The sequence below is a fragment of the Ovis canadensis genome, chromosome 21, assembly GCF_042477335.2.
Source record: "Ovis canadensis isolate MfBH-ARS-UI-01 breed Bighorn chromosome 21, ARS-UI_OviCan_v2, whole genome shotgun sequence".
Taxonomy (NCBI): domain Eukaryota; kingdom Metazoa; phylum Chordata; class Mammalia; order Artiodactyla; family Bovidae; genus Ovis; species Ovis canadensis.
Window position 1 is genome coordinate 48086756 of NC_091265.1, and position 15195 is coordinate 48101950.

The following is a 15195-nucleotide window of genomic DNA, read 5'->3' on the forward strand; positions in this document are numbered from 1 at the left end:
GGAATAGGAAATGGCTAGCGGATGTCTCTGACAAACAGCACTTCCTAGGACCCTTCAATATGATATTTGAAAGGTCATCTTGAAATTGCAGCAGCCACCCAGGGAGCAGTGAGAACTTCCTCAACCAGTCAGTGAGGCAGTTAGCTCATGGTTTATAGAACATACATCCAGGTTGTTCCATCGGGGACCTGGTTCTCTGGGAAGGAGAGTTACTGCAAAATCAAGAACATGCTTAGAAAGAAGAGGGCTGAGTGATGGTATCCCCAGAATTAGAAGCTCCTAGAACTTTCTAGGAAGAACAGTCCAGTGGTCTAAGCCAGAGCCTTAGAATCTCAATGACTGCAAGCCATTGCTTGGTGGGTACTGTGAGCCCCTGGGCTAGAGTCAGACAGACCTAGATCCAAAACCTAAGCTGGCCACTTACCACTTGTGATTCCTTTTCCTTGTCTGAAAACAGAGGATGATAACAGTACTAGTGTAAGAGCTCTATTGTGATGATTAAATGAGATCAAACAATACTGATTTCTTAGCACAGTAACTGGCTCAGGACTGGGCAGAAATTGAAGCTGTTGCTGTCGGCTACAGAGTCTTATGGTCCCGCCCAGGTTCATCAGAGTCTTTGAGCATCTTTTAAAAAAAGTTTTATTGGAGTATGATTGCTCCACAATGCTGTGTTAGTTTCTGCGGTACAGCAAAGTGAATCAGTTTTACATATGTATATATTCCCTCTCCTTTAGATTTCCTTCCCATCTGGGTTAGAGCATTTTAATGTCTGTGAGCAAAATATCAGAAAAACTGTAGATGGAGTTCTACAGGATTCTAGGTGTTTCTTTAAAGTGCAGCATACTGGTACAGAACCCACTAGCCAATGTAGGAGACCTGGGTTCAACTCCTGGGTCTAGAAAATCCCCTGGAGTAGGAAGTGGTAACCCACTCCAGTATTCTTGCCTGGAAAACCCCTTGGACTGAGGAGCCTGGTGGGCTACAGTGCATAGGGTTTCAAACAGTCGGACAAGACAGAAGCAACTTAGCACTAGATATATTCCAAAAATATTTTACAACCCTTTTGAAAGCCTTGGGGCATGAACATCCTGCCTATCTTGATTTCTCACAGAGCAGGGAATTACTGTATCAGAATTTATAATGGCAAGTCTAAACAGCAATTTGTTACATTGGTAAGTGCTCAGGCAGCGCAACTTCCCGCTCAGACGGTTCGAGTGACCACAGGGTGAATCAGACACATGCTGCCTTTTCCTTTCTGTCTGCTGCCAAGATCTCAGACTACAAGAAAGGAGATGCTGCTGCTAAGGCGCTTCAGTCGTGTCTGACTCTGTGCGACCCCATAGACGGCAGCCCACCAGGCTCCACCGTCCCTGGGATTCTCCAGGCAAGAACACTGGAGTGCGTTGCCATTTCCTTCTCCAATGCATGAAAGTGAAAAGTGAAAGTGAAGTCGCTCAGTCGTGTCCGACTCTTAGTGACCCCATGGACTGCAGCCTACCAGGCTCCTCCGTCCATGGGATTTTCCAGGCAAGAGTACTGGAGTGGGTGGCCATCGCCTTCTCCGAAGAAAGGAGATAGGGAGGGATAAAAGAAAGAGCACAGACTTTGGGCCCGACCGGCTGGAACCCAAATATCAGCTCTTCCACCTGGATGTCACTTATCCTCTTTGGGACTCATGCTGTTCTTGCTGTTCAGTCGTTCAGTCATGTCCAGCTCTCTGGGACCCCGTGGACACAGCACACCAGGCTTCCCCGGCCTTCACCATATGGGGCTACTGGGCCTCATAGTTGTTCATCCATTTATTCAGTGCCAGGCTATGCTCTGGGTACTTGGAATGTATCAGGGAACAGAACAGGCCCCAAATTGAGCCTGAGGCAGGGGGAGCTTACATTCTAAAGGAGGGAGAGAGACTTAGAAATGAGCCTGATGCCTGAGTGGTGTTTCTACAATGGAGATTACAAGCTCTCAACAGGTTGTTGTGGTGATAACAAGTGACTGTACCTATCCAGCATGGAACACAGCAGGCGTTTAAAAAAGTGTTGCAATTACTCTTTAAAAAAAATTGCTCCCAGGAACTTCTCTGGTGGTCCAGGGGCTGACTCCTTGCTTCCAAAGCTAGGGACCCAGGTTCGATCCCTGGTCAGGGAACTAGATCCTGTATGCTGCAACTAAGACCCAGCATAGCCAAATAAATAAATATTAATAAAATAAAAATAATTTCTCTCAGGTTTCTTTAAAGCCTTTAAACAGTAAGCATGAAGTTTGCATCTAGAATGTGTTCGTTTATTTGTTCAGTAAATAACTACCGAGCTTCCATTGTATGATAGAACCCGCACTAGGTACCTGGAATAAAAACAAATATAGGATCCAGAAAACAGGATCCCTGCCCTGAGCATTCCCCGGGCTGCCTCTGGTCCACATATATTGGCCCACTGTACAGTAGAGCGCACAAAGGCAGAGTGACCTTGAAGTTTAAGGTTTCTGTGAATCAGAACAGCCTACATCACTGAGGATGTCTTTCTAAAATTTTATTGAAGTATAGTTGATTTACAATGGGGTGCTAATTTCCTCTGTACAGCTCAGTTATATACATATATATTCAGTTATGTAACTCAGTTATATACATATATATTCTTTTCCATTATGGTTTGCCACCAGATACTGAATATATTTCCCTGTGCTACACAGTAGGACCTTGTTGTTTATCCATCCTATATATAACAGTTTGCATCTGCTAATCCCAAACTCCCTCTCCACCCTTCTCTCACCACCTCTCCTTGGCAACCACCCTGTTTTATTTCATAGATATGTTCATTTGTATCATATTTTAGATTTCACATATAAGTGATATGGCATGGTATGATATTTGTCTTTCTCTTTATGACTTACTTTGCTTGCTATGATAATCTCTAGGCCCATCCATGTTGCTGCAAATGGTACTACACTCTGCAAAAGAGTATTCCGCTCTTGATGGCTGAGTAATATTCCTGAGTGTGTGTGCGTGTGTGTGTATCACATCTTCTTTATCTGTTTATCTGTTGATGGACATTTATGTTGTTTCTGTATCTTGGCTATTGTAAATAATGCTGCTTTGAGCATAGGGGTGCATGTATTTTTTCAAATTCTAGTTTTGTCCAGGTATATGCCCAGGCGTGGGATTGTGGGATCGTATGACAGCTCCTTGTTTAGTTTTTTTGAGGAAACTCCATACTGTTTTTCATAGTGGCTGCAATTTACATTTCCACCAACTTTGTAGGAGGGTTTTCCTTTTCTCCATATCCTCTCCAGCATTTATTATTAATATCTATGGACTTTTTGGCAATGGCCATTCTGACTGGCGTTAGGTGGTACTTCATTGTAGATTTGATTTGCATGTCCTTAACAATTAGCAACGTTGAGCATATTTTCATTGCTTACTGGCCATCTGACAATGTCTTTTTAATTCAATGCACGCCCCCCCCCCCCAGTCATGGCTGGCGATTCTAGGAATGCCATGAACCAGGATATGGAGATTGGGGTCACTCCCAGGGACCCTAAGAAGATTCCCAAACAGGCCCGAGATTACATCCCCATTGCCACCGACCGCACGCGCCTCCTGTCAGAGGGCAAGAAGCCGAGGCAGCGCTACATGGAGAAGAGCGGCAAGTGCAACGTCCATCACGGCAACGTCCAGGAGACCTACCGCTACCTGAGCGACCTCTTCACCACCCTGGTGGACCTCAAGTGGCGCTTCAACCTGCTTGTCTTCACCATGGTCTACACCATCACCTGGCTGTTCTTCGGGTTCATCTGGTGGCTCATTGCTTACATCCGGGGTGACCTGGACCACGTCGGGGACCGGGAGTGGATCCCTTGTGTAGAGAACCTCAGCGGCTTCGTGTCTGCCTTCCTGTTCTCCATCGAGACGGAGACCACCATCGGGTACGGCTTTCGGGTGATCACGGAGAAGTGTCCGGAGGGCATCGTCCTCCTGCTGGTCCAGGCCATCCTCGGCTCCATCGTCAACGCCTTCATGGTGGGGTGCATGTTCGTCAAGATCAGCCAGCCCAAGAAGAGAGCTGAGACCCTCATGTTTTCCAATAATGCCGTCATCTCACTTCGAGACGAGAAGCTCTGTCTCATGTTCCGGGTGGGCGACCTCCGCAACTCGCACATCGTGGAGGCCTCCATCCGCGCCAAGCTCATCAAGTCCCGGCAGACCAAGGAGGGCGAGTTCATCCCCCTGAACCAGACCGACATCAACGTGGGCTTCGACACGGGGGACGACCGCCTCTTCCTGGTTTCCCCGCTCATCATCTGTCACGAAATCAACGAGAAGAGCCCTTTCTGGGAGATGTCACGGGCCCAGCTGACCCAGGAGGAATTCGAGGTGGTGGTCATCCTGGAAGGGATGGTGGAGGCCACAGGTGAGCCTCCCCAGCCCCTTCTCCTCCCCAGCTCCTCCCCACCCCCTCCCCAGCCCTTCCCCGGCCCTGGTGCTCAGACCCCTGCTGATTCCAGAAGGTGCAGCCTGAAGGTGGCAGCTCAATCAGCTCCAACCCCCAAATGGTGATCTTCAGGATGGAATTATGAGAGCAGATAATGTGTGTTGGGACTTCCTGGTGGTTCTGTGGCAAAGAACCCAAGTGCCAATGCAGGAGATTTGGGTTTGATCCCTGGGTTGGGAAGATCCCCTGAAAAAGGAAATGGCAACCCACTCCAGTATTCTTGCCTGAAATATCCCATGGACAGAGGAGCATGGTGGGTTACAGTCCATGGGGTCGCAAAGAATCAGACACAACCAAGCGTGCATACACACACACACACACAACGTGTGTTGAAACCCCACCCTCAACCCCCAATGTCTGGGCATGGTCTAGACTCTAAGCGCACAGTAGCTCATTGAGTGAGATGGTTTTCCTCCAGGTACAGGTGTAGAAACAAGAGACAGAGAGAGGTAAGCAGTCCTAAGTCACTGAACCAGGATGCAGGTCAAAGCCAGGTGACCCAAAGCCTGGTTTCCAACAGGCTACACCACCTGTCCTTCCCTCCTGCCCCCATCCTGGAGCAGGTGTCACCCAAAGGGGGTTCTGTGAGCACATAACTTTGAGAAACTCTGAGGTGAACAAAGGTGAACGGGCTTCTTACAGGAGGATGTGGCAGGTCTTTACAGGTGAATTGCCACCTGAGGCAAGGACGGGGTGATTCCCAAAGTCACAGAATCCTCTTCTGGGAGAGACTCACAAGTCCCACACCCTTAGGCCCCTGTGGGGCAGGCTGTCCCTCAGCTTCCCTGTGGAAGGGGCTCTGTGAACACAGGTGTGTGCAGAAGATAGTGCATCCCACTCACACGTATCTGGCCAGCACCTCCCTGCCCAGCAACTGACTCATGGCAGCTGAGCGCTTCCCACCTCCCAGCTCTGTGCGGGGCTCAGGGAGGCCAAGCCTGGAGGAGCCCATATCCCCACCACACTCCCTGGGCAAGGGAGCCCTGCTAACTGTGGGCCCTCCTCTGCTTCCCCCTTCTTCCTGCCCTCCTTTCTCACTCACAGAGGCATCTGAGCGCCTGGCCTGGCCCTAAGGATGACTCACAGAAAACTCACTGGAGCTGAGAATATACATGTTTTTCTAATCTGGCAACGGCACTAGAGGGCTGGCTTCGACCCTGTTTCACAGATGTGGAAGCTGCTTCATGCAGACAGGAGGGTCTGTCGTATTTGGGGCTGTCACTCAGGCATCTAGAGTTTGTCAGCCACACCACACTGCCCCCGATAAGGTTGGGGGCCTGGCACAAAGGTGGCCAAACAAGCCTTCCTGGTCTCCCGGGGGCTGGGTGGGCGGCTTGGATGGGGCAGCCACAGACAGACCTTCCCAAGTGGAGCAAAACCTCTAGGGTATGAACACGCTCCAGAGACCCGGGCGGGGGGAGCTGCTCGGCCATCTGCTGGGGACCCAGGCTGGCCAGGCGGCATATGGTGGCAGCCGGGGAACCCCTGGGACAGGACAGAGGGGTGCAGGCAGACTCTCCTCTCACCACTGGGAGCTTGCAGGTCACGCCATCCTTGGAGCCAGGGTTAGACCAGAACATGGGCTGAGATTCTGGGAAAAGAGCTCCATTTCGAGACCACAAAGGTCAGCTTGGGAACGTGGAGACAGGTAGGAAAACAGTGCCTTACCATCCATACTTCTTCTCTTCGCTGGCCCTTCACTGCCACTTGCTGACCTCTCCCAGCGTGACTGCTCAGAGTCAGGTCCCTCAGTTGATCTGCCCCATCTGGTTGCCTTCCTCTCTTCCCATGACCCGGGTTACTCCAGGTCTGCTGAGAGGAAAGAGAGGGAGACCGCCACCCACACGGGCTCTGATCTCAGCCACTTTAGGAGCTTGGTTGCCACATTCATGGAACCAAGCACAGGCTATGAGTTCAGGCCGAAGTTTGACCAGCGCAGCTCTGTGCAGCCTGCATGTGTGAGTTTGGGCAGGTTGTTCAACTCGCCAGCAGGATGAAGATAACAAACCTCAGAGGCTCACAAGGGAGGGGGTTAAATGATGAAACAGAGGGGTGTATGTGAAGCACAATGCCTGCCACCCAGAGAGGCTTCTGTCCTTTCCAAATGCATTGGAAGCTGACTGCCAGGCACACTGGTGGGTTTCCAGTCATAGAACAGCCCCCTCCCAAGAGGTGGGACAGAAGAAGGGCAGGAAGACCCCGGGAGGCTTGGTCCAAAGCACCCACAGAGGTCCCATCTCGCTGTGTTTCCTGGGGCCCCCAAGCCTGCAGATCTTTGCCTTGTGTCTGGACTGGTCAGTGCCCAGCATGGGTTTCTAAACCTCTGTTGAGCTGGGGGTTGTCCAAGGACCGAGGGGAGACATCTGGAGCAGGCAGGACCACGCGAGCCAAGAGCACGTGGGGTGCACTGGGGTTACCTGGTGCTCTGTGGGTCTGGGGTGCAGGGAGAGACCCCTGAGACCCCTGCCAGAGAACATTTAAACTGGGGAGAGGGGTGCTAAGCAGACATTTCCTTCAGTTTTCAAAGAGCACAAGCCAGGACCTTCCTCAACCAAAAGATTAAATATCAGAAAACTGCTTCCCTGTGACCCTGAGGACAGAGGCGTCCTCATCCATAAACAAAGCTGTCCTCTCTGGAGAGAAAGCAGCACCTAAAAATAACATAGGCATGCCAGGGCTGAGCCGACAGGGAATGGGGGCATTGGAGCATGCTCCAACCCAGGAGCCGTGCTGTGTGTGTGTGTGTGCACACATCCGTGGGTGTGTGTGTGTACACACATGTAGGCTTTTGCCCATATGGATCCACCCCAAACAACCCCATGTATTCTAAATGCCTGTCAGCTTCTCTGGGTTGAGCCACTCTGAATTTATCTTTGTTCAAACTTTCCTCATCTTTTCTTGTCTCAGTCTTCTAGAACTTAATGCATGTTCAGGAACCATGCCCATTCCTGAATTATTCACTCCAGTCTCTAGGAACCTACTCCACAATCTTGCATTGTTAGTTTCTAATTTTCTGCCTCCATCACACCTTGAGCTCCTTAGGGCAAGGCTTGTATCTTATTCAGCTTTATGTCTCCATCGTGCTTAGCACAAAGCTGACATTCAACATATGCTTGATGAATGACTGGAATGATAATTGGGTGGGTGGATTGATGGATCAGTGATGAATGAGTGGATGGGTGGATGAATGGATGGATGATGGATAGATGCACAGATGGACAGATGGATGAAAGATGTTGAATGGATGGATAGAAGGATGATGGATGATGGGCTGATGGATGGATAATAGATGGAAGGCTGTGGCCACTCCTAATACGTGTGCCCTCTGTGCACCCAGGCATGACTTGCCAAGCACGGAGCTCCTACATGGATACCGAGGTGCTCTGGGGCCACCGGTTCACACCAGTCCTCACCTTGGAAAAGGGCTTCTATGAGGTGGACTACAACACCTTCCACGACACCTATGAAACCAACACGCCCAGCTGCTGTGCCAAAGAGCTGGCAGAAATGAAGCGGGAAGGCCGACTCCTGCAGTACCTCCCCAGCCCTCCACTGCCAGGGGGCTGCGTTGGAGCAGAGCTGGGTGCAGAGGCGGAGCCAGAGGGAGAGGAAGAGCCTGAGGGTCTGAGTGGGTCCCAGGAGACCAAGGGCTCTGCGTGAGGACGGCACTCTCCCCGTGACCTCCCCTCATTCCCCTCTGTGCTCCCTTCTCATGAGCACAGAGGCTGCAGGGCTGGGGTTGAAGGGCTGAGTGGGCTGGGTTGTGTGAATGTGCTGAGTGTGCTGTTTTGGGGGTTGGGGTGGCCTTTAAGGCTCTGTGGGGAAGAGTAGTAACCGAGTCCTGGCACCTCCCAGCCCAGGATCTACTGGAGCAGGTGGTTTCCAGCTGGTCCCCATGGCAGTGCTGTCTCTCCTCCCCAGCCTGTGTCACATGGGGTAAGAGCCAGACCAGGAGGGCTTGTCTCACAGTGAAACACCCAGGTGGCCTCTGTCCTAACACCTCTCTCTGCCAACTGGCCCGGATCACCTTCCTCTTGGGGTTTCACAGCCCAACCAGCAGCCTCCTCCCGCTGAGGGCTGACACCTAGAGAAGGCTGCTGCCCCCTTCCCCTCATTCTGGCCATCGTGGAGCCTGTTGTGGTTTCAGGGTGGGAGATTCCTCCAATCTGGAAACTCCAATCCCCGGTCCCCAGGGGAGCTCACAGACCTCAATGGTTCAGGTCACATAGAATTCCTTGCAAATCTGCCACCAGTGACCACTCAGAGCACTAAGGCCCTCACCGCTGGATCTCAGCATTACCTGTGAAGTGTGTGCTTTCCCTGCCGTGTTCTGCAGGTCCTATGTAGCCTGCAGACCACTGCTCTCCTTAGGGTGACGTTTAGTCGGGGCTCACTTCCTGGCCGCCCCAGCCATACTGTGCCTGCACCTCCCACCAAAGAGAGAACCCCAGCAGCTGGACCTGTGCTAGGACATCTGGCCCCAAGAATCTCAAAGTGCTTCTCACCTTCACTGTGGTTTCCCATACAGTCTCGGAGCCCGTGGTGTGATCCATCCAGGGAGAACGCTGTGGTCAGAGGGCAAGATGAGCCAGTCAGTGCTGAAGCAGGGAGGGGGAGGGAAGACATACAGAGAAAGGCAAACAAAAGCTGAATTTTAAAATGAGCAGCGGCACCAGCTGTCACCAAGATCGCTGACTTCAAGCTTTGCTACCAGGTGAAGCAGGGACGTGAAGCACAGGGAGAAGGGCCTGTCAGGCTGGCACCACCTTCCAGCCGAGGTGGGGGACTCCGAGCTGGTGCTGCTGCCCTGGGTCTCCTCTCCGACAGGTGGGGGTCTAATGAGGTGGCTGGGCTGGGGGGGGGCAGGAAGAATGGCCAGGAAAGCGGGGTGGGTGCCATCCTCACCTTGCAAACATGGAGAATCAGAGAAGGGGTGAACATTAAGAGAGCGCTGAATGGAGAAGAGCCTTAAAAACAGCAAGGCATGGGACTTCCCTAATTGCCCAGTGGCCAGGACTCTGAGCTTTTCTGCTGAGGTCTGGATCCCTCTTGGTGGGGAACTAGAATCCCACAGGCCAAGTGGTACTGCCAAAAAAACCAACAATGGCAGAAGGCTTTCCCTTTTAGCCTGGAGGTGCAGGAAGAGGACAGACAGACGCTGCAGCTGTCATGGTGATGGGGTACATCAGGCGTGTGGAGGCTGACAGGCTTCCGATCAGCTGACCTAGACCTGGAGAGATGTCAGAAGTTCCGGTCACAGAACTGTGGAGACCTCCTCACCACCATGGCAGAGCTCTCGGCTGACCTTTGAAAAGGGAACCCTCTTCCTGCCCTGGATGCAAAGCACCTCCCCAGGGAGTAAGAGTAGGAAGTTAAGGCCGAGCCAGGGGGACTGGGTTTGGATCGCAGGCTGGGTTTTCCAGGTGCTGGGGCTGCAGAGAAGAGGAGGCAGGCGGCCACACTCAGGGGAGGGGACCCAGTTCTCAGGCAAGGGGCTGGATCTGGAGAGGGGGACCCAGGAAGCAGGGAGGAGCAGGGTCTTCCCTACAGGCTTCCGCTGAGTCCTGACTCCAGGCAGGCATCCCTCTGTAATGAAGCAGGTCGTGGAGGGAACCAGGAATGGGCTGGAATCCTCTCCTCCAGGGAAAGGAGAGCGGGCAGCCTGGCACACTAAGACTGGATGCCTTGGGGGTCTTGAGGAGGTATAGCTGGAACTGTGAGGTGGGTGCCCATCCGCAGCCCACCAGATCCAAGGCTTGCACTGCAGGACTGATTTGTTTCCCTCCCCGCCACCCCACCAGATCTAAATGCTGCCTTCGTCAAAACCCATCAGTGCCTGCAGGTTTAGAGCGCTCAGTGAGGCAGATGAGCAAGGATGGGGAAACCACAGGAGAAGCAGGCCTTGCAGCCGGGCTGGGTCCTGGGCAATTTCACACCCGCCTGCACCTAGCAACCCCAAGGGGCCACGTGAGTCACTCCCCTGTGTCCTAGCTCTGTGGTAATCCCCACAAACCCAGGCCACGTCATGTTTCAGCCAACTGCAGACATGGTGGAGCCTCAAAAGAGAAGAGGTCGGCACCATCCTCTTGGAAAGCCCCCAAAGGGGCCAGAGCCCCCTTCACTGGTATGAATCGGGTAGCAATCCCACTGTGCACCTTAGCTGCTGTTTCTCAAGAAAATCCAAAGGCAAGAAGGCTGCCTTTTGTATCCCTTGGCAATCCTTCTTGGCGACCAGCTGATCAAACTAAAGTCTGAAACACTCCACAAGTGATTTTCTGATAGTTCTTGTATCAACATGGACTCACTGTGGATCACTTTAAAAACACTAAATCTACCCACAAGCCACCTATGAGTCCCAGCCCTTAGCCACACGGTTCGTCACCTCTGATGGGTCACAGAGAGGTGAGCCAGGCTGGCTGCAAGGTGGCTGCTCACAAGCCTCAGCACTTCCAAAATCCTAAAGAACATTCTCATCGGTCAGACCCTAAAGCCTTGGGAGCTAACTTCCTGCCTCAACTTCCATGTGCTTCTGCTCTGAAACTGTCCCCTGTAAGGGCAAAGCCCCCAGGAGCTCAGAAGAAGGTAAGTCTCCTCCACTCAACCTCTCAGCATCCATCTGACACCTGCTAGGTCTCCACGGCCTTGCCCAAAGACCCTCGTTCCCAGATCAGGTTGAACAAGCTTTGCCCATGACTCTCCCCTCCAGACGCCACCCTCCCTGTGCAGTCAGCCCACTTCCTGTCATTTCCTTCTGCTGGTTGAGGTCCTGGCTGCAGCAGCTGGCCTTGACGGAGGGGAAGGAGCCCTAGTCCATCTGGGGAGAGCTCTCCTGCTTGTGATCGGTAATAGCCAGCACCTTCTGTCACACTCTGACCCCATGCCTGCCTTCCATACAGGCCTCAGCCCTGGGTCTCCTGAGAAGTGAAAGCCACAGACACTTGAAATTTCTGTATTGAAGTTGCCCCAAACTAAAACAACTCCCCCCGCTCTTAAGTTGCCTGCTGTCACCTAAAAATATGCCCTGAACACATCTTTGGGCAAACACCCTTTACTGTGCACCTACTATGTGCCCATGGGTTAGGTCCTTGCCTGGAAGATGGCGTGTAATTCTCAGAAGCCTGCTGAGAAACTCTTAGGAATCCCTTGCTGCCAAAGAGGTAACTGAAGTTCAGAGATGCTAATTCAGTTGCTCAAGGCCATAGATAGTCAGAGGACCATGGGGCCCAGAGCAGAGCCTCCCAAACACAGATGGGCCATCATCCTGCATAAACCCCTGCCCCCAGGGCAGCTCCCGAGCTCCCTGGAAGGAAGGAAGACAGTCCCACCTTTCCCGGCCGCCCCTGTGTGTGCTGTGCTGTGGATGTCAGCTTCCATCCACCAGCAATGTTCTCCCATGGCAGGATAATTGGGAAACACCTTTTTCTGATTCCGAGGGAATTAATGAGCTGTGAAAAGAGATTAGATGGGGAATTATTGCTTTGGGGAAGAAGCCACTTATTCTGCTCAACTTGGTTTTTGCTAAACACATCTCCTTAAACTCCTGTGTCAAATCTCTTCCTCCCTGTGTAAGACTTGTCAATCTTCTCATTAAAAAGAACAGCATTGCACTGCTGAAAATTCATCCAATAAAGTGGATTTGATCTTACAGAACTCTTTCTCATTTTAAGTGGATAGCATTTGGTTGCCATTCAATTCAGTGCCAGTTTAAACAAACTTGTCCTTCTTGTTTTCACTGGTGCGTGCACTGCCATGCCCGACCCTTTGAACCAACTCTGGACCAGGCTCCTCTGTTCATGGGATTCTCCAGGCAAGAATACTAGAATGAATTGCCATTTTCCTCCTCCAGAGGATCTTCCTGACCCAGGGATCAAACCCACATCTTCTGAGTCTCCTGCATTGCAGGTGGATTCTTTACCCGCTGAGCCGTCAGGGAAGCCCCTAGAAACCCAGAGTGTGTGCATGTCAAGTTGCTTCAATCGTGTCCTCCTTTTTGCAACCCTGTGGGCCATAGCCCACCAGGTTTCTCTGTCCATGGGAATCTCTAGGCAAGAATACTGGAGTGGGTTGCCATGCCCTTCTCCAGGGGATATCAGTATCTTAACTGGAGTGGAGGTGATAGTCTGGGCAAGGTAGGGAGGAGGAGACAAGAATCAGGGCTCAACCTCCAGACACATAGCAGGGCGATGTCGCCATCACCCAGAGCATGCAAGCTATGTGTCTTCTCCTGTTAGATCATTCATTCCATCCCCCACATCATTCTAACACATGTTTTTACGTTAAATATTCAGACTACACTACCTAAATAATGAGTGTCTAAAAGAAATCCCATGGATACAGAGGAGCCTGGCAGGCTACAGTCCATGGGGTCACAAAAGAGTCATACACGACTTAGCAACTAAACAACGTGAAGTATCCACCTTAGAGAGTCCCTGCACTGACTGAATTCATGGCATTAATTAGCACAGATGGATATCACTAAATGATGAGGGAAGGACAGGGGAAGCTGGGATGTGTCTTACGGGCAAAGGACTCCAGGATTTTCAAGTGAAGGAAACAGTTTCTGCTGAGGGTGTCATTAGAGGATTCAGAATTGCCTTCTCGTCTGCTCCAGTCCCCTGGATGGGAACTGAACAGCTCAGATCTACAAAGAAGGTTAACCAAAAGATTCCTCGCTTAAACCATTCCAAAAGGATAAAACTGCTCTCTGGGGCTTTGATTCAAGACAAGAAACAGTATTTTAAGTTATGGGAGCCAGGGCAACCCTGATGTGTAGAGGCATCTCGCTGGTCTGACTCTGTGGCCCGCCTGTGGTGATCAGGCATGACTTAGACTGGTCCAGCTACTCTGACAAACATACCATGGACTGGGTGGCTTAAACAACAAACACTTATTTCTCAAAGCTTTGTAGTCTGGGGAGTCCAAGATCAAGGCTCCAGCAGACTTGGTGTCTGGTGAGAGCCTGCTTCCTGGTTCACAGACAGCTGTGTTCTCAGTGTATCTTCTCATGGTGGAAGGGGCAAGGGTGCTCCTCAGGATCTCTTTAATAAGAGCATTTGTGTCATTACTGAGGGTTTCACCCTCATGACCTGTTGTTCAGTTGCCCCGTCGTGTCCAACTCTGTGACCTCATGGACTGCAGCACGCCAGGCCTCCCTGTCCCTCACCATCTCCTGAAGTTTGCCCAAGTTCATGTCCATTGCATCTGTGATGCTATCCAGCCATCTCATCCTCTGTTGCCCTCTTCTCTTTCTGCTTTCAATCTTCCCCATGATCAGGGTCTTTTCCAATGAGTCAGATGACCAAAACACTGGAGCTTCAGCTTCAGCATCCATCCTTCCAATGAGTATTCAGTGTTGATTTCCCTTAGGATTGACTGGTTTTATCTCCTCACTGTGCAAGGGACTCTTGGGAGTCTTCTCCAGCGCCACAGTTCAAAGGCATCAGTTCTTTGGTGCTCTGCTTCTTTACGGACCCTCATGACGTAGTCAGCTTCAAAGGCCCTACTTCCTAGCACCATCACATTAGGAGGATTGCAACATATGAATCAGGAGTGGACACAAATATTCAGTCTGTAACAAAGCACAAGCAGATTAGCGCATGTGACCGAGGCAAAAGCAAGTGCAGGGCCTCTAAATTAGCCCTGGGTAAAAGCACCCAATGAGACTGAGGCTGAGACGGCCTCATGGTGACAGTGTGACACAAAACACACAAAGGTCAGGAAGTCCTGGGAACCACTGGCTGTTGGCCTGTGGGGGTGCCTCTTCACTGGGGATCGTACTGTAAAGATTGTTCAGTATCAGAAGGGAAACTGCAGGACTTCCCTGATGGCTTACAAGATAAGAACCTGCCTGCCAATGCAGGGGTGCAGGTTTGATCCCTGGCCCGGGAGGATTCCACATGCCCCAAATCCCTAGAACCTGTGCTCCACAAGAAAAGAAGCTGCCACGATGAGAAGCCCACGCATCGCAGCAAGAGAGCAGCCCCCACTCACCGCAAGTAGAGAAAACCCTGAGCAAAAGCAGCAAAGATCCAGGACAGCCAAAAATAAATAATTTAAAAACTCCAAGTCAGGGGGGCAAGAACCCTCAGTAGACATGTTTGCCACTCACAGCTTGGATTACAATTTGGGGAAGGAGGATTACACACCCGTCTCTAGTAAAAAGCAAAAAATCTGAACATTATGCTCCCCAAACTCACCTTTGTCTAGAACGTCCAGGCTTGGCTTGCACCAGTCAGCAGCAGTGTGAGATGAGTGCCCGAGCATCCCTTTAGTCCCTTAGGATACCAATAAAGCGTTCTGGCTTCCTGATGGCAGATCAGTGTCCAGGATGGAGTTTCAGAAACAGAAACATTTTTCTCTGAGGAACTGAGAGAAAAGACTTTTTCTCTTAGGAACTATTTTACTTTCACTGAGAAGCTGCTGGTAAAATAACCTGGATTCCCTTAGAGGAGACAAATATTGGAAATCTCAAGGGAGGAATTAATGAGGGGTGGGTACATGGTACTTTGAGCATCATTGGTCTATGCAGTGCCACAGTGTAAGTGCAGAAATCCAGGGATTTCTGCAGGGATGTGCAGGGATGACGGGTGAGGCTGCTGGTCGTAAGAACGTGGTTGATAAGTACATGCATTAAGGATCGCTTTGCGTGTACACTCCAAAAGTCATATTCACATTCCAGAATCTCTTCAATAACCATGCTCATGGA

General features: G+C 51.2%; 1 protein-coding gene across 1 annotated transcript in view; it reads left to right on the forward strand.

The window, feature by feature from the left end:
• KCNJ5 (potassium inwardly rectifying channel subfamily J member 5) overlaps positions 1-12135 on the forward strand; it is a 28583-nt gene extending 16448 nt beyond the window's left edge. Inside the window, exons 2-3 of the mRNA XM_069564993.1 lie at positions 3471-4409; positions 7828-12135. Of these exons, the coding sequence (XP_069421094.1) occupies positions 3473-4409; positions 7828-8150 (1260 nt within the window). The 5' untranslated portion in view covers positions 3471-3472 and the 3' untranslated portion in view covers positions 8151-12135. The remainder of the gene's footprint in view (positions 1-3470; positions 4410-7827) is intronic.
• The last annotated feature ends 3060 nt before the right edge of the window (positions 12136-15195 follow it).